The following is a 27,937-nucleotide window of genomic DNA, read 5'->3' as shown; positions in this document are numbered from 1 at the left end:
TGTAGTTTTTGGCGCCAAAGTGGAAATTTACAGGTCATTAATTTCACTTAAAAAATCTGCACTTAGTCGCTCAGTCCATAAAGTCACAATGTAGCTCTGTTTTCACCTGCCTCTCCCACTTATCTGATTTCATTTTGTGTTATTTTGTACCTCATATTGTCTTTTTTTCAAAGGCAGTAAATAGCTGAAGCTTGTCAGGAGTAATGCAACTCTGAATTTGAATGTGTGCCATTAGGGAAGTAGAGAGAGACATTGGTTCTTTATTTATTACATGACAGTTAGGGCGCAGAGCCAAAGCCATGGATACTGGTCCACACACATCACACACATCACACACACACACACACACACACACACATGCGCCACTCCTCTCTCAAGCCATGAGATACTGTATTTGCCTACTATCTTTTTAAATTTTACATCCAAATCACTGTTAAGTCATGGGTGCCCGTGTCTTTCCTCACAGCTGCTTCTCTCTCTGTATGTAAGCTGTGGTTGCACATTGCCCTATAAGACAGTACAGTATCTGCCCGCTGCTCTCTTTTCCATATATAACTTCTCACAGGCTCTCCTGTGTCCCCCTGCCCTACTTTACACCTTCCAGCACTCACTCACTGTACAGTATGACCAGACGGATCTTACAGCTGACTGGACTGTGTGCCTGCAGCTAATTTCCTAGTTTTCTGTTAAAAACCATAACAGTCACTATGTCTGCCAGTGAAACAACTACTGATGTTTAAACTTTTAAGTTGCTTAATTATCAAACATGAGTGCTCATTTAGAGAAACACATTAATTCCTTAATGAATTATTTGATATTTCATTATAGTATCTGTGTTTTCTTGGCTGTTCATGAAGCAGACTCTTCTGTTTTTGATCCAGATGTAGAGGGTTACTCCTATGTGTTTATCTTAATGGGTTCGTTTGGCGGTCTGTTATAAAGTGATCTGTTGCTGCTCCCTTGTGGTGAGATGGGGAACATAACATCTGAATTTCCTGGAATAGAAGAACACACTGTACCCAGAAAGAAGGACAATCAATTATAAGACTAAGTGATAATGATACACTATACTGAAGGCTGGTGAAAACTGATAGCTCTGTATGAAGCCTTTTGACCTGAACCTATTGTATCAGGCAGGATGGAGACCACACTTCATGCTTAAAATGTTGCATGCAACATTATAAGGTGTGATGTGTGCTTATTGTGATTTTATGCATTTCAGTTTAGTAACCACAATTAGGCTGCAATGAATGGAATTTACATACTTTTAATGCTTTTTGTTAAAGGTGAGATAGTACCTCCTCAGTCTCCTGATGTGTGTGTGTGTGTGCACTTTGATCATGTATTCCTTTGGAGGTCCTTGATTGGAGTTTGTTGGCCAATTCAATTTCTTTAGATATCTTTGTTTATAGTGATCATCTTCTACATCAGTGGTTTCCTTTTTTGCTTGTGACCCTTTGGTCCTTTCTACTTGCAATTAGATCAATGAGCGCTTTTATGTTTTTATGTTGTTTCAGCTGAATCGAGATCATTGGAACTATACAGTATTACACTTATATAGCCTAGTATAGTACTAAAACAGTGAGAAAACAAGCAGGACTAAACAAGCAAAGACCAAAGAAAAGTTTAAAAAATTACAGATTTTTTTAATCACAGAATTTAGTTTTTTATATCATTTGAGACCCTTTGTTGGGCCTCTATCCTCATAGTGGGAAATGCTTTTTAACGCTTTGCAACCCTCCACACTATAACAACCACACAAGGACTCACCCCACCATGTAATTGTTTTGTAATTTCTTAAAATGATAATAAATACTGAAAAAAATGCTGGCATTGTGAGCCCATGTTGCCAGAATAATATTTAGTAAACTAAACTCAATACTGTTATTTTTTAAAATAAAAGCGGCATAGACACATTAGAGCTGGCCTGGTATCAGAGGGATGATAATATAAATTATGGACCATCTATTTTCTTTTCCACTTATCCTCTGAGGGTCGTGTTAAATTTAGATTTACAAGAGTTAAAAGATCAGATTATGTTGGAGGGTGATCATGCTTCAAAGCTCTCATTACCTACTCATAAGCAAGGCAGCTAAAACCAGTTGAGCTGCTCTATTACCTGACTGAGTACTTGTAATGCAGAAGGAGCACTAAAGCTCTACACAGACACACAACAACAATGGTTGAATGTAATAAATGACAAGTTTATTGTTGCACAAAATGTACAAAATAACAAGCAAATGGACAGCCCCTACCCCCCCACCCCACCCCACCCGTAGCGTCCCTCCCCACCCCCTGGTTCATTCGCCATAATGAAGCTGAATTTCTGAAACCTATGACTACGGCAAGTCCGATGGTCCAAGCCAAACGCATGGTAATTCTGAGAGACAACACATACCCATTTCAGCATCACTGAACAATTAAAAATGAATAAAAACACCTTATTTACACATTTCTGTCAGAACTTTTACAACATGCCATCTATATATTTATACAGAATATGCTTGTGCACATACCCCTGTATAGAAAATATATTATAAGATCAAATTAAGTTAGACTAAGGGCTATAGACATCCAAAGTACAGCACTTCTTTTTTAAATCTCCTTTGAATCTTTTTTTATTTTCATTTTTATTTCCCACTTATTTAAATGTCCTAGTACTTTATCAACCTCGTACTAAAAGAAATAACTCTAGTTGACTGAATGCGGATGTTTTTCCCTTGAAGACCTAAGCTGACCATGTAGATGCCTGATAAGAAAAGCGTCACATATTTACACAGGAGCACTCTCCCTTTTAATGCATGTGTGTAAATTTGACCATCTTCTGACTTTGTGTGTGTGTGTGTGTGTATGTGTGTGTGTGTGTGTCAATGATGTTTTACAAGAATCCATCCCTTCAAAACCCTCCTCCTCAGGCCTGGCTTGATGATGTAATACGAGCGTAAACCAATCAGCTTTGGCACTGGGTGAAAAAATAAGTGTGCTGTGGTTTCTGATAATGCCTTTGTTGCAGTTTACAAGTCGATTAGCGTGTAAAATCCTCCGTCTGTCCCTGTTTCTGCACTAATGTGAAATCACAGAGAAGCGGAAAGCAGATCTGACGGCGACGGCTGCTTTCATCATTTCAGATTTAACGTATTAGTGCAAAAAGGGGATGAAAAAAAATCTTCTCGCATCTTCTTTTCACAGCCAAATGATATCTAACAAGCTAGCACTGTGATATCTAAACCACATTAGCACCATGGAGAGAGAGTGAACAATATAGTTCAAGTAAAGCCAGACGACTCACAAGATGTTTTGTGCTGGAACATACAGGGCACACACCATGGACGGAGTGTTTTTGTGCCAAGGAAAAACCACATATCCCATGGATGGATGGGTGGGAAGGGAGGTGATGGAGCAATGGACAATGAGGATGAAATTTAGGGGAAAAAAAAGGAGGCTGTCTCTTTATCTCCTCGTGTCCTCGCCTCCTATCCTCCAGCTGCACCGATGCGGAAAAAGAAATGAAATAAGTGGAAGCAAATCTCCGGAGTTTGTCCATCACATTGCTTCACAAGTCACCTGTGGGTGGAGATCAGTGCAGCTGAAGGAGACGGAGCTGACGGAGCCACACCACGCCACCACATCTGTAACCTCAAGAGCTAAAAAACTCCTCCAGGTAAACTGAGTGTGTGTGTGAGGGTGAGCGCACGTAAAAGTCTCATGGAATCAGTTTGGGATCAGATTTCAGGGAAAAGGAGATGGTGTTGTTTTCAAAGTGTGTGCAAAAATACTTGTCAGACTACTGCTGCAATATGAACCCTTTTTTTGTACTTTTTCAGTTCGCCTTTGCTTCGGTTCTGACCTTAATTTTCAATATAGCTTCCTCTTAGTCTTTAATCCTACTTATTTTCATCTGCTGCTTGTGTTTCACTTGTTTTAATATATATCTATATTTTCTTTTCTGGCTTTTTTTCTCTTTTCTTACTTTACAAAATGAGAGACAGAATGATGGACAGCTGACAATATATATAATTATTTTCCTCTTCTTATTATCATCAGGTTTCTCTAAACCTCGAGACGACTTTCTTTGTTCGTTGTAAACAAACAGGTTTATCAGCCACTGGCGTTTGTTTCCTCCTCCTCTTTTTTCTCCTCCTTCAAGTGCACTCCTTCTTTCCTCCCTCCCTCCCTCCACCGCTCTCCTCTTTCTCATTGCAGGAGGGCCCTGATTTGTTTGGAGGTGCTGTCATCATTTAGATGCCGTGTCGTGTACCTGAAGAAGAGGAAAAGAAGGCGACAAAGAGAGACGTGCTGAAATCAGAAAGCTCTTACAAATGCTTGTGCGTCGTGTTTCTGTATGTCACACACATTCATACACACCTCAGTGCGTTCAGAAGTCCCTCCACGCTGTTGGACGGTTGCTCTTTCAGCACCTTGATGCAGCCCTTCATCTATGCAGCACAAAGACAACACAGAGCGTTACAGAAAGGTCAGTAGCCTCAGATCCACCTCATGTCCTACTGCGGCTGCAGCAGCCAAACATGGACGCAACAAAACACACACACATGCTTACACAATGAAGAAATGCTGACCCAAAAACACACATTTCTAAAATTGAGTTACCACATCTACCAGTGTTATATATGTGTCATACAAAAGAAAACACATGAAACCAGTGGTTTAACCTTTTTAGCTTGTGGCTGCTTAGAATGAAACCAAATCTACTAATGACCATCATCAAAGGTTACGGCCATTGTGTGGACAGTTCAACCATAGGATTTTTTTTCTCCCTTCTCAGATTATTTGTTTTGGAAGGATTTTTACAGCTTGAAAGGGTAAAAGTATTCCGTTTTTTTTTTTGTTTTTTTAAAAAAAGAGAAAACAGGAAAAAAACATGACTTGTGTGTAACAGAATTTTCTTTTCTTTTAATTTAATCATATTTTGGCCCCTCAGATTTATCATGGTACACCTTTGTTAGACGTATATATCAATATCAAAGCTAATACTGCTGCTGACATTTTTTAACTAAATGTTTATGAACATTATCCCCCCCAAAAATCGTTTCATAAGAATTTGATGAGCTCAACATTTTCCTGTCAAATCTTCCTCTCGTCAAAGTTGACACTTACCAGAAACTGTATTTTAAACATTGGAGCACTAAAACTCTCAACAGAAGCCCAGACAAACACACTTTTTGTGTGTGTTAGCAGCTCCTAAAGGCCAAACGAGACAGCTTTCACCACAGTTTTTATAGACAGTGGAGTAAAATATTCTCCCACACCACACTGGTGATTTATTGTCAGCCACAAGAGATAAAATACTGATAAAGAGATATCATTTATAGTATGTTTGTTAGGTAGAAGGTGATCAAAATGTCAGTTTGGAACCACTTAGGATTAAAGGTTCATTATTGATAACCAAGATTACAAGATGAACCTTTGATTGTTTACTAGATTGAGCAGCACTACCCTCTCCTGTATTAACTGTGGATAACATGACAGACCAGTTTCCAACTTTCTATGAAAGACAAACACACCAGACAGATGTAAAACTGTAGCATGTGTGTACTTGTGTTACTCACATCGATTTTGGAGGTCTTGGCAAAAGCCCCGACAGGGTGAACGTGGTCATAGAGAATGATGACGCCCACCATCACCCTCATACAGAACAGCATGGTGTCTGTGTTGGTGAACCGACAACGGTACTCCCTGGGACAGGAAGAAGGTGCAATATGAGTTTAGCAAAACAACATGGAGAAATTTGATAAATTAAGACCAAATAACAGGATTGGGTATAGAGGGCAAGGGGAGGCAGAGAGGGTCAATAATAGCACCAAATGACAAAGAAATCAATCAGTGAAAAAGATGAGTTAAATGGTCTAAATTTGGCATGAAGGTCGGGGTCCAGCTCTTTATTCACTCTATGAATTAGTGTTTCCAACTTGAGAGGGACCCTTTTGTGTTCACTTTTGAAAAGGCTTGTTAATTAAAATGTAGGCTTCTGACCTTTAGAGAGGAAGACAAGGAGACAAGGAGATGTAAGGGAAGGGGAAGTGCGAGGAGTACTCACGGAGTCTCCAGCATAACGCGGCACACACAGGCCATGGTGCTCAGACAGTCTGTGGTGTCCTCTATGGGCAAGGTCTTATTCTGAAGAAAGAAAAAAAAAGACATAAGTGCCCAAGAATGTCATGATTTTCATCTCAATTTTTTAGATAAACAACAAAACAGTGAGTGTATCCTCTCAAAGCAAATGTCTTAACTAGCAATCAACGTATCTCACAGTATTTTAACACAAGGTGGAGACAGAGTACATCTGCAGAGTGGAGTAAAGGGTAAAAAGGGCAGTAAAGCAACTTTCTTAAAAGGCGATCATGACCAGCATGTCCTCTAAATTTTGTATGAGTCTCAAAAGTATTTCTCAAATGTCCGTTCTATCAAGATGCACTGATGTGTAAAGTTAGAGAAATACTGCCGCCTCCACACTAAAATACTGTAGACAGGAAGGGAAAGGAGAAGTGTTCACGCAACAGTCCATCACGGGCACCTGAGGTGAACACTCAAGGACATCAGCTGACTGAACCACATGATGGATCTTACAGTAAAGAAAAGTGAGATAAATATGAATTTAAAGTGTAAAAATACAAATATCTAATTAAACTTTGATGGTGATTTTCTTGTAATTCATGTTATATTGACTCATGTATTCTGTGCTCTGTAGCTTGTTAATAACAGACTATTTGCCCTCATCTGTATGTACTCTCTGGTCATTTAGCACAAGGCGTTTTGACATTGACCACAACTGTGTAAAGAGTAAACAAGGGTGTAGGTGAGGTGATCGGTAGAGGCCTTTTGTTATTGGTCAGTCCTTAAACCAATAGTTTTTTGTAAGTAAACACCAGAGTGTCTTGTTGCTGAGAAATATGCGTAAAATACTCTCCTTTGATGCATTTTAGAAATGGTCTGTACAACATAAACTGTTACAAGATTGATAAAACCCTCCTTATTTATGTGCATCTGAGCATGAGAACTTTAAACTAACTGATCACCGACCAGACTGACAACTATACCATCATCTTTTGGGGGAACACTGATCTAAATGTTCCAAACGTGATTTATTTTTTAGGTGCCCACCCAATCAATTCCTTGATCTCCATAACAACTGCTCTCACTCTTTGTAATAACCACGTCTTGATAGTATAGACTCTGTAAGAATGGGAAATCTACCTCTGAAACAAACTTGGTGGTGGCGTTACTCAGAGTCTTCAACATGGGTGTTGCTTCAGCATAGAAGAGAGACATCCGATTGGCCATCTCATTGTTAACCTCGTTCTCCGCTTCCAGCTGTGTGTCAATACAACATGATTCTATCATTAGTATAAAAAAACAGATATCATCAGTTTTCATTTATCACTTAGTCCAATAATCATGCCATCTAGTTGGTAAAATGAGAGCGTAGTGATGAAGCCAGTCCTGGCTCTAATTTGTGTAACTCGAATGGCAAATGAAATATTGATTGTACATCTCTTTGTGTTGTTAGGAGGAAAAGGAACGCCTCTACCTCAGTCATTAATGATTAAAGAGAGAAAGTGAAGCCATGCAGTTTGATCAAGTGCACACTAAACAGCCTGATCATGTCTCCGAGGGCTTACCTGCTGGTTGTTCAGCCTGTTCCTACTAATAGTCCTCCTGTAGTAGCTGAAATCATTCTGAATGGCTGGATTTGTCATCTGCGTGATGAGAGAGAAGGTCACTCATAAGTAAAATATTTTCACGAGGCTGTTCAAGGAATATATTCATTTTTCAGTGCGGTGAAGGTCAGTCTGTGTGGGCTGTAATTAGAACAAAACTGATGCTTCTCACTTTTAGTTCATCAAAGCTGAGTGTAAAATGAAGAATCTCAGCAAACTGTTTGGCCAGGGCCTGCTCTCTCTCCAGGTGCTGCATGGGAGCGTACGGCGGGCTCGTCAGCGCCTCCAGCAGGCTGCGCAGGGCATTCTCTGCAAAACATAGGTACACGTAGATATTAGAAATTCATCTCCACAGGCTGAAATCTGCATGTCATACTGCACAGGCTTTAATCTCCCTGTGTTCAGACTGCTGTAAATCTCTCTAATCTAGCATGGATCTTAAGATTCTTTCATGTCAACAGCTTGAAAAACAAAATGTAGCAGCAGCAGCAGGATTTTAATCACCTCACTTCAGTTTTGTCACTTCATCTCTGGACACCTGAAGGGCTTTAAAACAGGACCCAGAGCTTTTAAAGCACAGTGAGATTTGGCCTCAGGGACTGTGAAAGACCTTTGGATCCCCTCTGAGAACAGAGCTCAGGTCCTCAAACAGAGATCATCTGACTGAGATTTAACATTTAAGGTGACCAGATATTTACCCTTAGAGCCCATAGGCTTTAGAGCAACATGCCTGTGAAACTCTAAATGCGGAGTTATTTTTCTTGCTAACATTTTTAGCCATGCTAGCAGCATGGCTGGAGATGCAGTCCAGACTGAAATATCTCAACAACTACTGGATGGATTACCATGAAATTTTCTACTGACATTCATTGTCCACGGAGGATGAATCCTAATGACTTTTTCTTTAGCACTACCATGAGTTTGGTATATGTGTTTTTTATTTAAATGTCTCAACAACGTGTTGCCATGAAATTTGGTTCAGAATTCTAATAACTTTGGTGATCCCTAAAGATTTAATAGAAAAATTGCACTTTGTCAAATATTTTGGTTTATGACTAAATACCTGCAAACTAATGACATCACATTAACCTCAGCTGTACTTTGTCTTTAGTGCTAATTAGCAAATGTTAGCATGCTAACACACTAACATAGATGAAATAAGATGGTGAACATGGTAAACGTTATCAACATGTTTACCATCATTATACCTGTAAAATGACAGCATGTTCCTGTAACATTGTCATTCTGAGCATACCAGCACACTAGCATGGCTGTACTGTAGTCTTTGTCTTGTTGTGACACATAGGCCGAGTCTGGAGAGTAATTTTGACCTTTTCTATGTTTGGGAGTTCAACAGCACTCTTTTTATCCTCTATTACTACAAATATTAACCATTCATTTCACTCTACAAGACAAATTAAATGAAATAGAAGTGGTACTCCACAGAGATCACACTGCGACTGATCATGCAGCCTGAGCATTGTGTGGCGACTGTATCAGTGACCATAGATATCCCCTGTCTCACATATACTATTGAACATAAGCCTCACTGGCTTGCTGCCTCTAATAATTCAGACACCAGAGCCGGACCTCAGAGGCTGCATGTGGTAGTAATGCCTCAGAAGCAAAGTCTCTGGAGGCCCCATTCCTTCCTCTGCATTAAAAATGCATAAGGTCCTTCTATAAATACAGCGCTGAAGTGTTTCATCTAAAGGGCCCGGGTAGAAACCCCACTCTCCCTCCTGCAGTTAGCACAGAGCGATGGCTACCAGAGCGCACAGTCCCTATCCTGAGCACTGATTCCTGAGGGTACACTGACAGATCGGATAGAGACACTGTAGCTGTTTGTTTGCTGTACTGTACTTGTCAAATCAATCAATCAATCAATCAAATCATAAACTATAAAAGATGGTAAAGGGGTGAAAAGAGGAGGTTCGCTCCAGTTTGTAGACTCTCCTCTTCATTAGGATTCGATCCTTTCCCTCCATTAGAAAGGGAGGTCAGGCTACAAGATATCTGCTCTATCTCGTAGATACATTAGCACTGATACATTAGACAGATGTAAGACATGGATTGACACTCTACACACCACAGACTGGATTTCTTGTAACTTAAAGGAACAAAGCTCTTTCTAAAACAGGCCTTTCTGCACATGGGTAGTCTAAACCTATGACCAGAAGGAATGGGGGTAAAGTGCTGGTACAGTGGGTGGTCTGGGTCATGTGTGATCGTGAGTGCTTTGCAGATCAGGGATGAGGTGAAACAATTGGATAAGTTGGGTTCGGGAATACCAACGAGTTTGCTGGCTACATGAGTTAAGAGCTGCTGGCTAAATCTTTAAGAGTTTATTCTTATTGGTGACTGTAAGCATATTGAAAAAACACTACACAGAATAACTGGCTCAATAACGCTACAGTGCAGGAGAAGAAGGACATGGGGTTGGGCAGGCAGGTGGTTTAATTTACAGATGGCTGTAAGTCTGTGTTGACAACGCTTGTAAATGTCCATGGTATGCTGATTGAAGCTGAGGTTATTGTCTTGTGTAATGCCAAGGTATCTGAGAGACTCCACCACCTCTACCTTCCCCGCTATGATGGTGAGACTGGGGGAATTGATCAGTGTTTTGGGGAGGCTTTACCTTTGAGATGTTAAGGTAGAGAAAGTTAACATCATACCATGTGCTAAAATGGGATATGGAATGTTGATAGGAAGAGAGAGAGTCATTGTTGTTATTGAGCAGTGCGAGGATGGCTGTGTCATCTGCGTGTTTGAACCAGATTGATTATCATAGATTATTAGTTAGCCCTCATTCTATGGTGAGCTGAGAACACAATGTCCACAATGAGATTGGAGTATTATTGGAAGGCAGAGCAGAGGCGGCAGCCGAACTCTATTCCTCTGCTCATACTTCTCTCTCTCTCTCTCTCTCTCTCTCTGTGCTGGACGACCATGTACCACTGTTTCCGTAGCAACGGCTGCCTGGCTGCTAGGTCAGGATGCTGCAGAGATGGCTGAGAGGACTGAGAGGACATCATAGTGTGTATGTGTGTGTGCGTGTATGTGTGTGTTAAGGAATGCTGTCAGAATGAAACCGTATGTAAAATAACGACGGTGACACACAGCAACATGGTTTAGAGCTGTGAACCAGCACTGACGGTACAAGATGAGCGTCTCACCTTTGCTTGTAATGAAAATACGCCTCTTTTCATCACCTTCAAATTAATCTGCCACTCATTTAAATTTCAGTAAAACATATACAATACGTTCAGTGTGTCGTGACTGAAACATCTCTCGTTTTGTTTGTCAGGGTCAGAATATGTCACATGTTAAACTGCAGTCAGAAGAACAGTAGCTAGTGTTTGCAGTAGTGATCTGTGACACCAGTGTTGAACACATCAACAGTCTTTAACATTTGTATACAACACAAATGGAGACCTAAGAAATGTCAGCTTTGTCAGAATGCAGAAAAACGTATTACAGCTTCAACAAGGAGACATTAATGTGAATGGCACCTAATGTATCTTTTGGTAGTCATATGAAGCCCTTGCTCTTTTGATAACTGACTAGCTGACAGCAAATGTACTTACTAAATTTAGGTTTAGAATGTAGATGCTTCCAGGTATGATTTCAGCTCTTATTTGACCTCAAATAAAGCTGCTAGTGAGTGTGTTACATCACCTGAAAGCCCTCTACTGAGTGTACGTGATAGCCATGCTCACCCAGTCGGAGGGAGAACTCGTAAAACCTCTTCAGCTTGGCCACCAGGGGGCAGACTGCGTTCCAGGCCTTCTCCTGAAGAGCGAGGTCGCCTGGGTTCTGAATGGCCTGCAGGCGAGGAACACAGGCAGATGCATGGATGTTACTTTCCAAAAATAATTTAAAAACTCCCCATCTCTTCTATCTGCTCTTCCTCAGAGCAATATTTCACTTTAGTAAAACATTTTCACTTTGAACTTTGCCACTACTTCCATACTACAGTGATTTCAGTCCAGCAAACGCAGAGACGGGACAGACTCTATATCCAGATATACCTAATTTTGTTCTATTGACTAACTTTCTGATACACAATGACATGATGTTATTAATTCACTTAAATTAATAATTAGACATAATCTGCAATTTACTCTTTGCACAAACACACACAAACAAGTGTTAACATCATTCCTTAATTTGATACCACTTTCTAATAAGGCATTTATTAAGGGTTTATAGTTGTAATTAATAGCTTTTTAAGTGGTTAATACATCATTTACTAATGGTATATATAGTAAGTCATTAATGAGAAAAACTTTGGGTTTCCGGGTTGTGAAAAATAACACATTTCCTTTTTGGTAATAATACAGTTATAAAGGATTTAATCATCATATTTGCAGTTGTAAGTGTTAATAAATTGTCAATAAATGGATTTTGAAGCAATAGGCGGCCTGAGTCTACCAGTCAAATGGAGTTTTCAGACACTGGCAACTCAAAAGTTGATTGTATAATGGCATTTAGATGAACAACAAAAACATTAGTAGATGATTCATTTAACCATTAATAAATCCATTAGTGACAACTAATAATTCCTCCTCCTCCTCCATCTCTCTACTGTAATGACAATGACATGATGATATTGATGATTCCAATTAAAATTTTTGCTTATACAAGTGGAATATGCTGAATTTTCCCTCTGGTGGGTTTAATAAAGCATAAAAATATTCCTGAATCTCAGACTCAAAGCAGCTAACAATGAACTTCTGAAATCCTCTGCAGGTGCACATGTAAGAGAGAAAATGATCAACGTAGGTGAAATATAGTTCAGCGGATAGCTACGTGTCTGTTCTGAAGAAAAGCTTCCAAGTCCTCAAGGTTAGGAAGTAAGGAGAGGAAAACGATTCAGCACTATTTGTTAACAAGTAGAACAGCGCCAACAGCTGAGCCATCAGCAGCAATCGTTCATACTGCAGAGGGAGCTGCTTTGCAGCGATGTGTCGCTGAGGAAAAGCTGAATCTGAAGACACTGAAGCTGCTGGTCATCAAGCCCAGCATACCAGCTTTCTATCAGATGATATTTATGCCTCTGCCATATAATTGCAGGGTGGGAAATTAACTTTTTAAAATGTGAACATCTACCAGCCACTGACAGATAAATGTTCAAATCATTATTTCAAATCATTATTTTGTGTCTGAACTCTACCAGCCACTTTAATATTTTACCAGCATTTGGCTGGTGGCTGGTGCTAATTTCCCACCTTGCATCGCCACCAAAAACAACATATTGCATGAAATGTTTATTTGAAAAAATACTTTAACACATTTCTGTCCCTTCCTATATTTGGTGCACGTTATTTAGTGCATGTTACACTATATGTGTGAATCGAACGTAAGTGTTATGTTTCCACGTTGCTCTGTGGCTCAAGCAGTTTATTGATGTTCAGCACTTATTGACTGCTTCGTGCGTGCGTCCTGCTCACTTCTCGTATCTCCTGGCCTGCGCCATTATAAGACTGCAGCTCGGCTAGTATCCCATGAGCCTCCTCGAGCACAGCGCTGACCTGGTTCCACACGGCTGTCTCTGCCTCTGTGGGCTGGGCATCTGGGAGGGAGGAAACAAGGAAGAAAAGGTAGAGAAAGAGGAAGAGAAAGAGAGAGAGAGAGATTGGGAAGTGAAAGTGTGATGTAAGGTGCAGGAGGGGATGGAAATATTGAGGGGAAGGGGCAGAGAAGAGGGAAGGAAAGATGGGCGGAGAAAGGGATGTTGTCAGCAGAGAGAGGTGGACCAGAGGGAGAAAATGGAAGAAAATGAGAAGAAAAAGGAAAGGAGAGGGTTAGTGAGGAAAGAAGATGATATCCTAAAGGGCCAGATAAAAACCTGAGATAACTAATTTCTCACTACATGGCAGCAATAAAAGCAAGACATCCCTACAAGTAAAAATGATCACATTTAGTTTGTGTTAGTGGATTCAAGTTATCATTGCACCCGTACACATCTAAGATCAAAATCTGGCCAGTAAATGAATGACATAATTTATCCATCATAGAATAATATTAAGAGACCTGCGAGCCATCCTCAGTCACACAGTGAGGTTTGATTACAGTGTGTAGCCACATGACAAATCAGTTTCCCTTCGGGGAATCATTTGGATGAGGATCTTACAAATTTGTCAGACTCCTAGACTGTAATCCTATGAACTGTTCATTCAGCAGAGATTTATAAAGGCTTGGAAAGGTGTAATTGTCCCATAAGATTGATGTAATGGTCGTATCCATCTTTTTTCTCAACTTTCTATTTCACTCTGCACCTTTATGAAGGGCTAGAGACATTTTTTTTTTGCCCTTAAGGTTTAATTGTGAGAAATGTAAAAAAAAAAAAAAAAAAAAAAAACAAGCAGCAGGGAGGACAACCCCTGGGCATGCTCACTCTTTCTCTTTCCTACTTTCACGCATGAACGCTGAGCAGCACACATACTGTACTGTAAACTAAGTGTTTTGCTGCAGGGCACCTCCCAATCACAGTTCTACTTTGTTTGCCCATGTGGCGTGCTGCATGCATACCAGAGGGATAAGTGTTTGAGGGACACACTTAAGGATGTGTCCTCATGTGTCGTCATTGCTTTTGGTTTTCCTTTCTTCGAGCTATCCGTCTCAATGTGTGACTCAGGTATAAAGTGAGAGTGGGAGTATGCCCAGGCAGCTCTCTACATGTGGTAGCACCGCTGATTATTTTTGCACCCTGAGGCATTGCCTCCCTGCAGAGACATAGTAATCATGGAATATTTGCTATCGTACATGCACACCGGCTGTAATAGTAAGCACAGCAAGCATTTCTATTTTAGTGATGACTTCTCACTAATGTGTGGCTGCGTTCTTCTGGTGAACAACAACACCTTTTATTTACTAAGTTAGATAATAATAAAATGAGCATTAAATGTAGTTTAGCATTTTGAGAAATATGCTTATTCAACTTCTTGCTGAGTGTTAGATGAGAATATTGATAGCATTCGCATGTGTGTATGTTAAATATGCAGCTGTAGCCAGGAGACGATTAGCTTAGCATGACTAGAAATGTGGGGCTATGGCTATGTCTGAGGGTTTTTACTTCACTTTCACAGTGTGTGAAAGGTCTAATTCCCTGTAAAACCACAAATTGTCATTTTTACACATTATTGAGTGGATTTAACTATAACTTGTTAGTTAGTGGGCTTTAGAAGTGTTAATACACTGATTTCCTTAACTTTGGACAGAGCCAGGCTAGCTGTTTCCCCCTGCTTCTGGTCTTTATGCTAAGCTATGCTAACCGGCTTCATATTTAACATACAGACATAAGAATGGTATCAGTCTTCTCATCTAACTTTCATCAAGAAAGCAAATAAGCATACTTCCAAAAATATTGAACTGAATTTTTTAAAAATGTTTTATAAAAAATCTAGGTTGCTTTAATTTAGCATGTAAGGATGAACTTTTACTCGTAAACCTTCAAGCTTTTCACAGCTGACAGATAATTCCAAGCATCAGGGTTTCATGTGTGAAATGCAAATTTTAAATGAGAATTTATCCACATTTTTGTAATTTGTCCTCAATACAATGATTAGCATTCAGCCGTAAAGAGTTTAATGAGAGCTACTGAGTTTTAACCAAACTTTGAACTGTGTGACGGAGGTGACTGTGTCTCTGGGTTGAGAAGGAGAGCTCACAGATGGTGCAGGGTGGGTGAAGGAGGGACACGTCTAAAGCTGCCATGCCTGAATCTGACTCATTCCACTTGCTTTTGAAGTAAAGTGAATCACAGGCATAATAAATGAAGGGGAAATTCAAGCTATCCGACAGCTGACGTCTCTTGCCAGCAGTGAGCTCTCCCACTCTCATGTTAATATACAGTGAGTAAAGGAGGAGGAAGCCAGCTGTTAAAGGGGGGAAAGTGGTCGAGGAAGGGCAGAAAAATGTCGGGAGACGCTGCAAAACATCCCCATCTTAACATTTCAATTAGTCTCATAATCGGCTTTAAAATCGTCAGCGGGAATTTCTTTGCCAAAGATGATGATCAAGGCATCGATTCAAGAAAACACTGAAGCATTTTGGTTGTGGATTTTTAGCCACACTAACAGATATCTCAACAACTATTGGCCAGATTGACATGACATTTTATACAGATGATCATGGCCCCCAGAGGAGGAATCCTAATGACTCTGGTGATCCACAAACCTTTCCTCTAGCGCCACCATGACGTTGACTTTTTTGGTTTTTTAGTGAGACAAATCAACAACTATTGTATGAATTGTCATGAAATGCCTACAAAACAACAGACATTCAAAAATAACCTCACTAAGTTGCTCATGTGGCTGTAGACTCTTAGTCTTGTTTACCATTCTGGCAAAGAGATTTGAGCGCAGTGCAAAATTAAATTGCTTGTTAAGATGGACATTTTCACAGTGCAAAGTTTAGAATTCACTAACTGGGGAAAATGAGAAAAGGGGGGACAGAGGTGATTTTATTTACCAACCTCTTTCACAATCTTTCTCTTTCTCAATCTCACTCGCTCACACACATTATGTAGTGCAACACACACACACAGATAGGTCAGACATAGGTCACACCATAGGGGATGAGGAGATGAGGAGGTGGAAGGATGACGATAGACTTTTTTTTCAGTCATCGTCATCCCCGAGCAACAGAAACCCACACAGGACTGGCATTCACTGCTATCCTCTGTTTTTGGAGCTCAGGAGCCAAGATCAAGGTATTATTGTTGTCATTTTGCTACAGCCTCACCATGCTATTGTGCATCTGTCTGCGCCTAAGACATGGCGTGAGAGAATTGGACCCTTTAGAAAGAAGCCAAATGACTTTCAAATGCCAGTCCCCGGAGCAAAACTCAAAAGATAAAGAAGAGGGTGAGGAGGAGGAGAGCTGTGGAGTAGGGAAAAAAAGGGTAAATAAGGACGTAAAGATGACACAATGATCAGCTGAGATTGATGAATGAGGAAAATAAAAGCAAAGGCAACAGAGAGAAAGAGATAACTCAAAAAAATAAGAAGCGGATGGTCTCACGTTCAAAGTCAAGGAAAACTATTGGGCCATGCTCAAGTTCGGCGCAAGCCAGCACTTTCAGGAGGTTTCCCATGAGCCCCCTGGAACAGAGAGAGGGGAGAAGTCTGTGGGTGATGAGGGGATGGGTGTCGGGGTTGTGCGCACGTTTGTGTATGTGTGCTGTATGTATGTGTGTGTGAGAGATGAAGGTGGTGGGGTGTGGGGACTGGATGAGAGGGAGTTGTTGTTGGGATGGCATGGTGGAAGTATGTCCTGGGTGAAGCATGGCAACACGGACACAGAGCTTCTTTAATCCCACTCGTATATTATTCTTTATGGTATAGCTTGCTTTAAATTGAAAAAGTCCTCAACTGGGTTTAAGGGTCTAATATTACAGTCCAATTACAGTCTAGTTTTTATTTGCAGATTTCTGTGTAAAACATATAAATACTAGAATTTATTCCCCATTTTCTGTTAAAAAATCCTACAGCTTTTGTAGGATACCAACTAGGTATCTTAAACTATATGGGAATATATTTATTTCAAGGAGTTGAGCAAGATCTACCAAGAATCAAACAAAAAATAAATAGATTGAGAGAGATTTAAAGTAAGAAAAGCCTAAAGTAAAACCATACATGAGTGCCCTCATTTGTGGGCAGTGGTCACCCCTGTAACGAGAGCGTGGTGTTAAAAGTGTAACTGAAAAGTGGAGCAGCAAAACTAAAAAGAGAGACGGCAAAAGAGAAATCTCTGTCGGTGAAATAGCAGAGAAATGTGTAATCAAATGGTGCACTCTGTTACTGTACAGATATTATTTATTTATTGTAGGTTTTGTTTTTGAGGTCATTTTTTTTTTTATCTCAAATGATTCTTATTCAGTCTCAATTAACCTGTCTTTGGAGATTTTGTTCAATGATATTGAGACAAATATAATCCCATACATTTACTCTCTGTAAAAGTGCACACTTGCATGTAGTGAGGAGTGAGGCAGAGTATACAGTACATATAAATCAGTCGTCATTTTCAGTTGAAGTTATTTAAGGACATTTATTTCATGATTAACAGCATAAATGATCACTTCTCCGAAAATGTAATTGGTTTTAATTGCTACTGATGCTTGTTTTTCTCTGGTCACTTTAAATACTTATGCACCATTTTATTTCTACCTACGCACTGTATATTTATATCATCACTGGATAGAAAATCTATTGGATGAAAGCACTGAGAGTGGGACTAGAGAGCGTCTGATAATGACAAACCACACCCACAACAACACTCCATCACACCATCAGCAACTCAGCAGCTCACAACCAAATATACCTCCACTGACCCCCACCCAGCGACCTCCCACTGAACGCCTCTGCTCCACACACACACGTGCGCTCACATTTCAAGCACACGGACACGTGCACGCACCCCGGCGCTCACTTACTTTCAAAGTCCAGGAAAAAATGTGGACAGTTCTCTAAATCCTTGCCAAGGACCTTAATGAGGTTCCCCATGGCTGGCGACCTGGACGGGAGGAAACAACAAAATGCATACAGTACACAGAACCTGGCAACGCAAATGAAAATACACAAATGCACATGGAGAACACAGCAGGTTGTGAGTGTTTCATTTTCTTACCCATCTGCGCTTCTCTAATTATCCCTTCTTCCTTTCCTCCTCTATCTTTCTGTCTAAGCAATATGTCCTGAGCAAAGTCAGACATTCCAGTCATAAATGAGGCTGATCACAGTTTGCATCCAATGCACAGTGTATGCTGTATTTGATTAGAGAGGGGCTTCAATCCAGTAGTGAATCATTTAGCTCTCTCATTGGGAGTCAGTAGAGCTGAGTGGTGGTTTTAATCCATTTACATTACTATAGTAACCTAATAAAAGCCTGCTATGTACGGGCTACTCTCTCCTAATGCTCTTCATGTACAGCAGTCTATACATACTTTATGACAAGTAAGGCTCTTTGTACTTCATACCCGAAGGCCAGATGCCAGCGCTTTATGAAACCAATGATGCAAGCTTCATTAGATTATACTGTTGGTCAGACAGGCAGTTTACACAGGTCTACATGCTCATTTGTTCATGTGCAGCACACACCGGCAAAACAAAACAACATGTGTCAGGTGTTTCAGAATTTAACATTTTGGTAAATATGATTCTTGCCAAGAATTAGATGAGAGGATTGATACCACTCTAGAGCCAGTGGGTGGTTAGCTTAGCTTAGCATAAAGAGTGGACACAGGTGGAAACAGCAAGCCTGGCTCTCTCCTGGCTCTGGTAACAAAATCCACCTGCCAGCACCCCTAAAGCTCACTAATTATATTCCATAATTAAATCTTGTTTGTTTATTCCATACAAATACCCAAGTATAAAAACTGGACAAACCAAGAAATAGTCCCGCACACAACCCCCCATAAAACCACAAATTGTTTTTTTCACATTTTTTCACTTTGATTTTTGTACAGATTTAACAAATAAGATGTAACATGTTAATCACTGAGCTTTAAAGGTGCTGCTAGGCAGGTTTTGTTACCTGCCTAGCAGGGCCAAGCTAACAGTTTCCCCCTGTTTCCTCTCTTTATGCTAAAGTAACCGTACAGACACACAATTCCCAAAATGACTATTCCTTTAAGACCATGATGGTGGCCCTCGGTTTTAAATAGGGAGAGGACTGAGGGGCCACACATCGATTTGTGTGTGTTGCATAAAAAACATTCAATAAATACAAAAAAGAGTGGAATCTACTATTTGAAAATGAATGAAAACAAAAGCCTCCTTCCTCAATTGTCTCCCCCACTCGACCATAGTGGGACTACAGTAGCAGAAGGTAAGCAGCTGCCAAGTTTCACTTCCTCTGCTGTACCCTCTGTGTTAATTTGCTATGTTAGCACACAGCGGAGGCCTATCAGTTTCCCCTGCGAGAGTGATTTATGGCTAGCATTAGCATGTTTACGAGATGCCACCATCCTGCAAAAAGCCCAGTGTTTTAGCTGTTACTCAGCAAGAAAGGGTGTTGCAACATAGCACTGAGGTGCAGATGGAGAAAGAGGAGGAAGAAGGAATTGAGTTGCATTGTCCAGTTGCTGAGGCAGCTTCCTGACATTCCCCAAAGTGGCGATTTCAGTTTCGGTACAGTATCTACTGTAGTATGTGTCTACTGGATCTACAAAATGTGTTGAGCAGTATCAATAACACTGGAGGGCTGAGAAGCAGAGCTGTACGCTGAGTCACTGCTGTAACCTGTGAGCATCCAAATGTGTAAAACACACCCCGTCTCCTCCTGACTTTTAGACCACCTGCTCCAAGATACATGCTGAAACGATACATGCTGAAACGCTATGAATATATGAATAACAGATTCATATCTCCAGCCTGACAAGGTGATTGCAAAGGCGAAGTCAAGCTGAGATTCAGATCGGAGTCTCCTAGAAAGCAGTGAACGCTTTCTGACATGTGGATAGGTGAGTGTGTGTGTATTTGTTATAGGTAGCCACACACACATACACACACACGTTAACACACATACAGAGAGTCTGGAGCAGCATGTGGTCCATCCTGAGAGCAGCGCTTGGCTGATGGTTGCCAGGATACTGTTGGCCTGGTAATATCGTCTGCTCATCTCAGCAGAAGATGTGGAAAAATAGCGTCCAGCTTGCTCACACACTGGGTCAGCTGCTTACAACAGTGATCTGATGCATTCATCTTTACTATTTATAAGACTTGAACAGCAACCAGTCTTTAAAAGAACTGCACAACACATTTTACCATTTGATAAACACAAAGATTGCAATTGAAACCAGGAAATCAAGAAACTAACCAGCAGCCTCTCACATCTCTATTTTCTTACCCTGTTTTCCTACGAGTGCTTTGACTCTTCCTTTATCTTTTGTCCTCAGATTCTTCTCCCCAGTCCTGTCTCCCTCCTATCTTTCTTCTCTGTGCTTTGTGAAATCGTTGCTGTGAGTTAATCCCAGGTTAGCCCGGCTCAGAGTGGTAACTGGAATCCCACTGTGACACTAGTTGCCACTCTCTGCTTTTCTTAGAGACTGATGTAAACTTCTGCTCTCGCTCTTGCTCCCTCTCTCTCTCTCTCTCTCTCTCTCTCTCTCTCTCTCTCTCTCTCTCTCTCTCTCTCTCTGTGAGTATCTCTGTCCACTTCACACTTCTCTTTTTCAGCTATCTATTTAAGGCGTGTGGTTTTCTCTATTCGCTTTGTGTGCTAGATGCTGCTCTTTTGTTTTTTTTTTTTCAAGCGGATGCTTTGTTTGTAGAAGTGGATACTCTGGTGGGTGAGGTTGTCAGTATAAAGAGCATGAGATATGTTCATGTTATTTACATTTCTGTCTTTTTCCTCTGGCTGTATCTTCCTCGTGTGTGTCTGTACCTTCTCATTTCACGCAAACAGAGAAATCTCCTTCTCTCTTTTTTCTCTCTTTTTCGTATCTGACGTCAGGATGTGTTCCTCAAAAATATCCCCCCCAGCTCTCTTCTCTGCCTCACTTCTCTATTTCAACACTCAGTAGCACTCTGCCGGCTCCTCTGGCCTTGTCTTGTCATAGCACATCTCTGTCACGGTGCCATTCAGTCTCACTGGTGGCCCTTAGGTGCAAACAAATCTAAGTGGCAGAATGGAAATTGTGATCGGGCCGTGCAGACACAGATTTGCTTTTAAACTTGTCGGTCGGTGTCCATAATGTACACTGCATGAAGGCCATTGGATGAATGACAGGCGCGCAGTGTGAACGTTCAGACATGGCATTCTGTGAATTAGGAAGTGTGTTTGGTGGCCACTGGTTGCAGTTTCTCTTACACACAAACACACAGTTTGCAGTCAGCCAGCGTGAAAGTGGAGCAAAGTGCTTCTCTTATGCAACCGGGCCAGCACAGCACACAGCTTTCATCTGTAGTCCGGCAAGAGAAATTCAAGCGAGGGGCTCCTCGAGTCTCTATAAAGGCACGGCTTGGCTCCCACATGGCGGCTGAAAAGCAAACCTGCTCCAGACTTGAAGCAAAGCAGCAAAGCGAAGCCTCCCAGTCTCCTTTTAGCTCTCACTGAAAGATTCCTCCTGTTACAGCCCAGGAGCTTCATCAGTGTGGATTTACTGAGCACAGAAGCAGCACCGCTTGTCTTTGCCAACTTTGTCGCTGAGTCTAACCTCTATTAGCTCACCAATAATACCATCTGAACCCTCTTTCTCCGTCTGCGTCTTCTTTCTCTCTGCCTCCAACCATAATGATCTCTCTTACTGTCGCACACTGGCAGACTGGCTATTCAGTAGCCTGTGAATCAAACCCATTCAGCAGCTGTACTGTACACAACGGATGCAGCGACTGTACTCTCTCATCTCTCTCTTCACCCATCACTGTCCTTATCCCTAACTTGTCCATCCGTCTCTCCTCTTTCTGGCTCAAACATATGGTGATTCTCTGCTGTGTCCTTATTTTTCAGCTGTTTTTTTTTTTTCCTCCGCAGTTTTCATTCCTACCTTCGTTTGTGTTTATCCCTCTGGAACACTTCACTGCATCAACCAGGGCTTGTCAGCTCCACACAGTGGTTACAGCATCAGCACCCACCACCTGACAACGAGATAGACAAGTAGACAGGGCGAAAGAGAGATTAATTTAAAATTCAACATCATGTACGAAAAGCAGGAATGTAGAGGCATCGATTTTAGATTCAAGATGCACAGTCAGCAAGGGCAAAGAAAAGACCTGCATCCTATGAGGGTTAGGCAAATGTACTAGTTTGCCTTGATTAGCTACTTTGTATTTTATGTGAGGCTATAATTTCACCCACCTAGCTTTGCAGCGAAACATGATCCACCTGCTATTTAACCTGCTATTCCGACAGAAAAGTTTTTTTAGTGCATAGCAAAAACTGATTTTTTTTTTTGTCCACTTCGGGGAAATGCTATCACTATCACCTTTTAAGCTGATATGGCAAATGTGTTAGCATACACTGGCCTATTTACTTGTCCAGCTGACACTGAGCAACATTAGCGTTCATTTGGAGTCATGTTTGTGTCCACCTGGTGAACATAGGTCCAATATTTGCTCTCCTTTTATCTCTTTTTTGGTCTCCGCCACCTCCTGAGAAAAATATCTGCCTCTTTAGCCGCTGAAAATGCTCCACTGTATTCACTAGCTAGTTGCTAGCTTTGTCTGTCTGACATGTGGTGCCGAATGGGTAGTGTACAGTGGGTTTTTAGAGGTGTTTCGCTCAAATGAAGCAACGCTGATGATAGTGGTAAGAGTGAAGCAAAACAGTAAAGTTACGGACCAGAAAATCAAAATAGTGAGCTGAAACAAGCTAAAAAAGCTCCACAGTGCTAAGGGGAACTGCACAGTTGGGTAATAATTCTCTGTGAGTCCATCACTAGCAATCGCTTTGATGGTAAATGTAGTCATTTGATCCAGTGGTATTATAAAATATATTGATTATAGCTGCTTTAAGTGTCCCATTTGAGGAATGAAGTTTATGCATAGCAGGTACAAGCACTCAGAGCATGGACAGAAACAAATGATGTAACATTATAGCTTCAATCCAATATTATCAGTATTACACTTCCAAAAGTTAAATCTGTCTAATCTGAGAACCTAGAAGGTGCTTCTTTCTCTCCCATTTTTACATTTCAATAACAGACTAAGCTTGTTAAGCTTATCACATTCATTGTGCGTCTCTCACAACTCCAGCACTGTCTTACCCACTGACTGGTGTAACTATTAACACTGCTGCTGCTGCCCTTGCATCATCGAATCTCATCAAGAGAGAGTGCAGACACGAGAGAGGCGGGAGAGCCTTTGAAGAATAGTTGCCAGGGAAACCCAGCCTCTTATTCTCATGGCAACACATAACTGGGTAATGTTCGGTGTTATCAATCAGGTGGATGGATGGATGGACGGATGGAAAGATGGACGGACGGAACGGTGGATGGACTGCTCTGTAATCTCTTGAGTATGTGGAACACCAAAACATTGACTTCCCTACTTGTGGGGTTGTAAACTACACCGTCCACTTCTGGAATTACATGTCCTCTACCTTTCTGAGTGAGCTTTGTTTTGACTGCATTTTCTTCAAGTAAATTGCCTAATGCTTATTGATCTGTCCTCTCAGTGAAAGGGTAAAGGTCAAGCATTGCACAGGACATGCAGAGGTCAAGAGAGGTGAAGAGCTGAAACAAGACAAGGAGGATTAATACTCATGGACAAATTTAAGGTGAACTACACCTTTAGAGTGAGATTTCTCTTTCTACCTAAACCTAAATTATGTATATTAAGATTGATTAATTTTTAAAATGAGCATAAACTCCTATCTAAAATGCGTCTTGATATTTGTATCTTGTGTCAACACTGAAAGGCCCTCATAAACTCACATTGTCATGTCTCAAATCTAAAGAGAAGTAGTGGGCAGTATGCTGTTGATGAGAAACCAGCTCTATGCAGCTGTTGTAACAACTATTAATGTTTTTTATCAAATCAAATTGAGAGCAGACATCTAATTTTACACCAGCTTCAGGGCCCTGAGTACACATTTTGATGGATTACTATTTTCTATTCTGCTAATTAGTTGAGTTTGCCAGTTGAGCTCCATGCCACCTGTTCACTTTCTCAGCACTGCTTAATCTGATCCAAAAACAAACTTCATTTTCCATCTCTGTGCTTGATACACATGAATGTGGGTTTGAGATGCAACTGCATACACTTTGATTGACATTTAAATTTAAACTCAGCTACATTTAAACTACAAAGTTTTATCAGTATACGGTCCAAGCCAATCAGGATACATAGTAATGTTGGAGGAGCTGTTTAAATGGTCTTTATGTTAAATCTGCTGGTTTAAGGTCCTATATAGTAACCCAAACCTTGTTTGTTTTATACACTCGGATCACAAATTAATTGAAAAGCCAATATGAAGTGTTTTAGTAAGTCTCTGAACTCTACTAAGGCTGTGAAATGGCATTCCTCCAGAAGATATTCCCTCATTTGGTGCTTGATGGTGGCAAAGAACGCTGTCTGTCCAAAATATCCCATACAGTAGATGTTCAGTTTCAGATCTGGTGACTGTTAAGGTCATAGCATATATTTCACATCCTTTTTATACCCATCAAACCACTCGGTGTGTCCTTCGTGCCCTGTATTGAAGCATTGGCATATTTGCACTGCCACTTGATGAGCCCTGTCAGTAATCAGTGTCATGGTAATCAAATATTAGACATACTCGGATGTCTTCAGAGAGTAGACACTGTAAGAGAGGTCTAGCCAGCTGCAGGGACAGTCTTTCAATGTAGCAGAGCTGAAATGTATTTCAGACAGAGCTGATGAAAGAGTCAGAGGATCTGAGTGGTGAAAAGAGAGAAAGCCAGAGATCACAAAATCATTGTGGGGAGACATCTGTCTGTTTTGTTGAGGGTCCGATGTACTCAGCTCATGTTACTTCTGCTGGCTGAACAGGTCTTTCTTTAAAAACCCACCAGTGTTTATTCCTATTCTTATCTCCTTCCCTCTTTCTCAACCTTTTGCCCGCCCTCTCGTCACACCCCTCTTTCCACCCCCTGTTCACTCCAAGTCCCTCTTTTATGCAGTCGTTCATTCACTCATCTTCTCACTGCAAAACCCTTTTGACCTCTTCCTCTGTCCGTGCCTTTTATACCCTCCCTCTATCCTTTCCTTCTTTGTTCTCGGCACATTATCCCTAAAGATAGAGACGAGTGCAGTCGGCTGCAGTCGTATCAGCAGCTTGCATGTGTGTTTAAAGAGAAAAGAGGGAAAGAGAAGAGGAACGCAGAGTGAACTAAACACCCAACTAAACTCTGTTAATCCTCCGTTTGGTTTGCAGAAAAGGAGTTTAACCACTTTTTGAGGCTGATGAATCATATAATGTGAATTGATGTAAATGTTAAGTAGCTATAGAGGAGAGGAGAGGAGAGGAGAGGAGAGGAGAGGAGAGGAGAGGAGAGGAAATTAAAGAGAGGAGAAAAGATGAGAGGAGATGAAGAGAGGAAAGGAAAGAGAAGGGAAAGAGGAAAGGAAAGGAAAGACAAAGGAAAGGAGAAGAAAAGAGAGGAGAGGAGCGGAGATGTACACTGACAAAGAGCTAGCGGGAGTAAATGGGAGGTGGCAGTGTCAGACCCAGCTAGACCATCGCTAAGGATTGACCGCTGATGGAACGCTACAGCCAATTTGCCTCAGGTCCACACACACACACACACACACACACACACACTCATTCATACACAATTAAAGATACCGCTGTCCCTCGCTGAGGTGAGGAGGGAAGGAGAATAAAAGGGGAGAGCGACTGAGCGTGAGAGCGAAGGATGGAGTGGCAGAGAGCAAAAAAGAGATGGAAATGGAAGGAGGAGGTTCTCCAGCATCACCCCTCCCCCTTCTCTCCCTCACACACACACACACACACACACACACACACACACTGACTGAGTCTGAGTCCAGAGCAGCGCATGGTGCCCCATGAAAGGGCGATTGCAAATGAGCATTGTGATTCTGTGCTGTGAGGCTGACAAAGAAAAAGGGGAGGATAGAGTGAGAGAGTGAGAAAATGACAGAGAGAGTTGGTATGGCATGTTTAAGCTGCACTGTTTTCATTGTGTAACATGCTTCAGTGTGATAATTCTTCAAGTGAAATAAAGAAGTGGGGCAGCAACTGAGGGATTTCATGGCTTATTTGCTCAGAGGTGGATAAAAAGCGAGCTCTGATGTCTCTTTATTGTGTAGATATGACGAAGGTTTATATCCATTAAGCTCTTAAATGTTTGTGCAGCATTTGCATTTGTCATATACAGTATATCCTGTTTGTCAGAGTGTCTAACAGAAGAGATTCTTGGTAATATAATTCAGTTTCAATGTTCTGCTCTCTTTTCTCCACCACAGAGATTAATACGCCTTATATTTAATGTAGCCATTAATATTTGAATACCACAGTTTGGCTCAGGGGCTTTTTGAACCTTGAAAAAAAAAAAAAAAAAAGCAGAGTTGGAAAAATTACAGCCTTGGATTTCAGTTTTTAGAACAGCTTCCTCTCTGTGCTTCATCTGTCAGATGTACTGTGAGCTCTTGTTATCTTTATTTGTGATGTAGGATGCCAATTAGCTGCTATCAAAGGGAACACTATAGCCTTTTAGGGGGTCTACATGCACTCATAGGGGACTTGCATATGTGCATGTGTGCTGTGGATATTGTTGCACCCCCCCTTCTCTGTCCTTCCCTGACCCCCTGCTATGTGTAAACAAAGAGAGAAGCGATATACATCTGTACAGACAGTCGCTCTTTGTCCCTGATGGACTGCTTACACACCGCTTTTTATGGGTCAGGGCTGTGTGTGTATGTGTGTGTGTGTGTGTTATAAAGTTCACTGGAATTAAAATACAATTTAATTGTGTTGGTTTGAATTGTGTGTGAGTGATGTGCAGATGCCTGTACATACAGTGTGATTGTGTGTACATGTGCATATTCACTTGCAATTGAATTGAATTAATTCGATTTACATTGAGCCGGATTGCCTTGAATTAAATCGAGTTAGCACGTGCTTGTGTGTGAGAGTGTAAAACACAGAGTGAGTGACAAGGACGACTATAAAACAGTACATAAAGGCAGTGTGGACTGCACTCCCTGGCGCCTCACTGTCTTGTGATTCTCTTCTCTCCTTCAACTCTCCTTCACTCTTTCAGACCATTCACTGTGCTTGTGTTTGTCTGCCCACGTCGAGGCCTGTGTCTTTGCCTACACGCTCATCCGCCGCTGTTCTCTTCTTTAACACAATCACACATTGTGTTTGTGTAGCATCCATAAATTGTAATATCTCCTCATATTTTCCTCACCACTCAACCTTTCTCATCCTCTTCCTTTCTGTCTCTCTGCGTTTCCAAGTCCATACTACAGCCTTTTTAAAGATTTCATTTTTGTCTTTTTATACCTTTTGTTGGAAAGAGGCTGATAGTGTACAGTAGATACAGTCAAGAAATGTTTCAGGAGAGAGAGAGGAGGGTTTGATAAGCAAGAGATGTTGCAACACAATGGAAATAGAGGATGATTAGTGTTAAATCTTTGGGGGGAAAAAAGAAAGAAAAAACTGTTAAATTGACATCCAACTGCGCACGTATCACCTAAACTCCTGGTAGCACCAAACAGTTCACTACATCTGGATCACTGTCCACATCCGAGATTTTTTCAGCAATTCAAATGAATCTTGTGCTTTTCACTGCTGTTTCCCTGTTTGGAAAAACAACCGATCCAATCACA

At 41.1% G+C, this 27,937-nt stretch overlaps 1 protein-coding gene across 4 annotated transcripts in view; it reads right to left on the bottom strand.

The window, feature by feature from the left end:
- Positions 1-2,286: 2,286 nt before the first annotated feature.
- Positions 2,287-27,937, bottom strand: part of fam49al (family with sequence similarity 49 member A, like) — a 33,224-nt gene continuing 7,573 nt past the window's right edge. Inside the window, exons 2-12 of one of the 4 annotated variants that reach the window (XM_044336401.1) lie at positions 22,168-22,258; positions 18,115-18,194; positions 13,130-13,251; positions 11,396-11,501; positions 7,849-7,985; positions 7,638-7,715; positions 7,213-7,329; positions 6,056-6,135; positions 5,568-5,694; positions 4,366-4,436; positions 2,287-4,258 (exon numbers count right to left, since the gene is read on the bottom strand). In XM_044336401.1, coding sequence (XP_044192336.1) covers positions 4,195-4,258; positions 4,366-4,436; positions 5,568-5,694; positions 6,056-6,135; positions 7,213-7,329; positions 7,638-7,715; positions 7,849-7,985; positions 11,396-11,501; positions 13,130-13,251; positions 18,115-18,184 — 972 coding nt within the window. In that variant the 5' untranslated portion in view covers positions 18,185-18,194; positions 22,168-22,258 and the 3' untranslated portion in view covers positions 2,287-4,194. Of the gene's footprint in view, positions 4,259-4,365; positions 4,437-5,567; positions 5,695-6,055; positions 6,136-7,212; positions 7,330-7,637; positions 7,716-7,848; positions 7,986-11,395; positions 11,502-13,129; positions 13,252-16,703; positions 16,784-18,114; positions 18,195-20,528; positions 20,742-22,167; positions 22,259-27,937 lie in introns of those variants that run through there. The other 3 variants (XM_044336399.1, XM_044336398.1, XM_044336400.1) reach the window with 3 other exon arrangements.

This window comes from Thunnus albacares, chromosome 19 (assembly GCF_914725855.1).
Source record: "Thunnus albacares chromosome 19, fThuAlb1.1, whole genome shotgun sequence".
Lineage (NCBI taxonomy): Eukaryota > Metazoa > Chordata > Actinopteri > Scombriformes > Scombridae > Thunnus > Thunnus albacares.
This window is presented reverse-complemented; position numbering and strand designations above follow the sequence as displayed.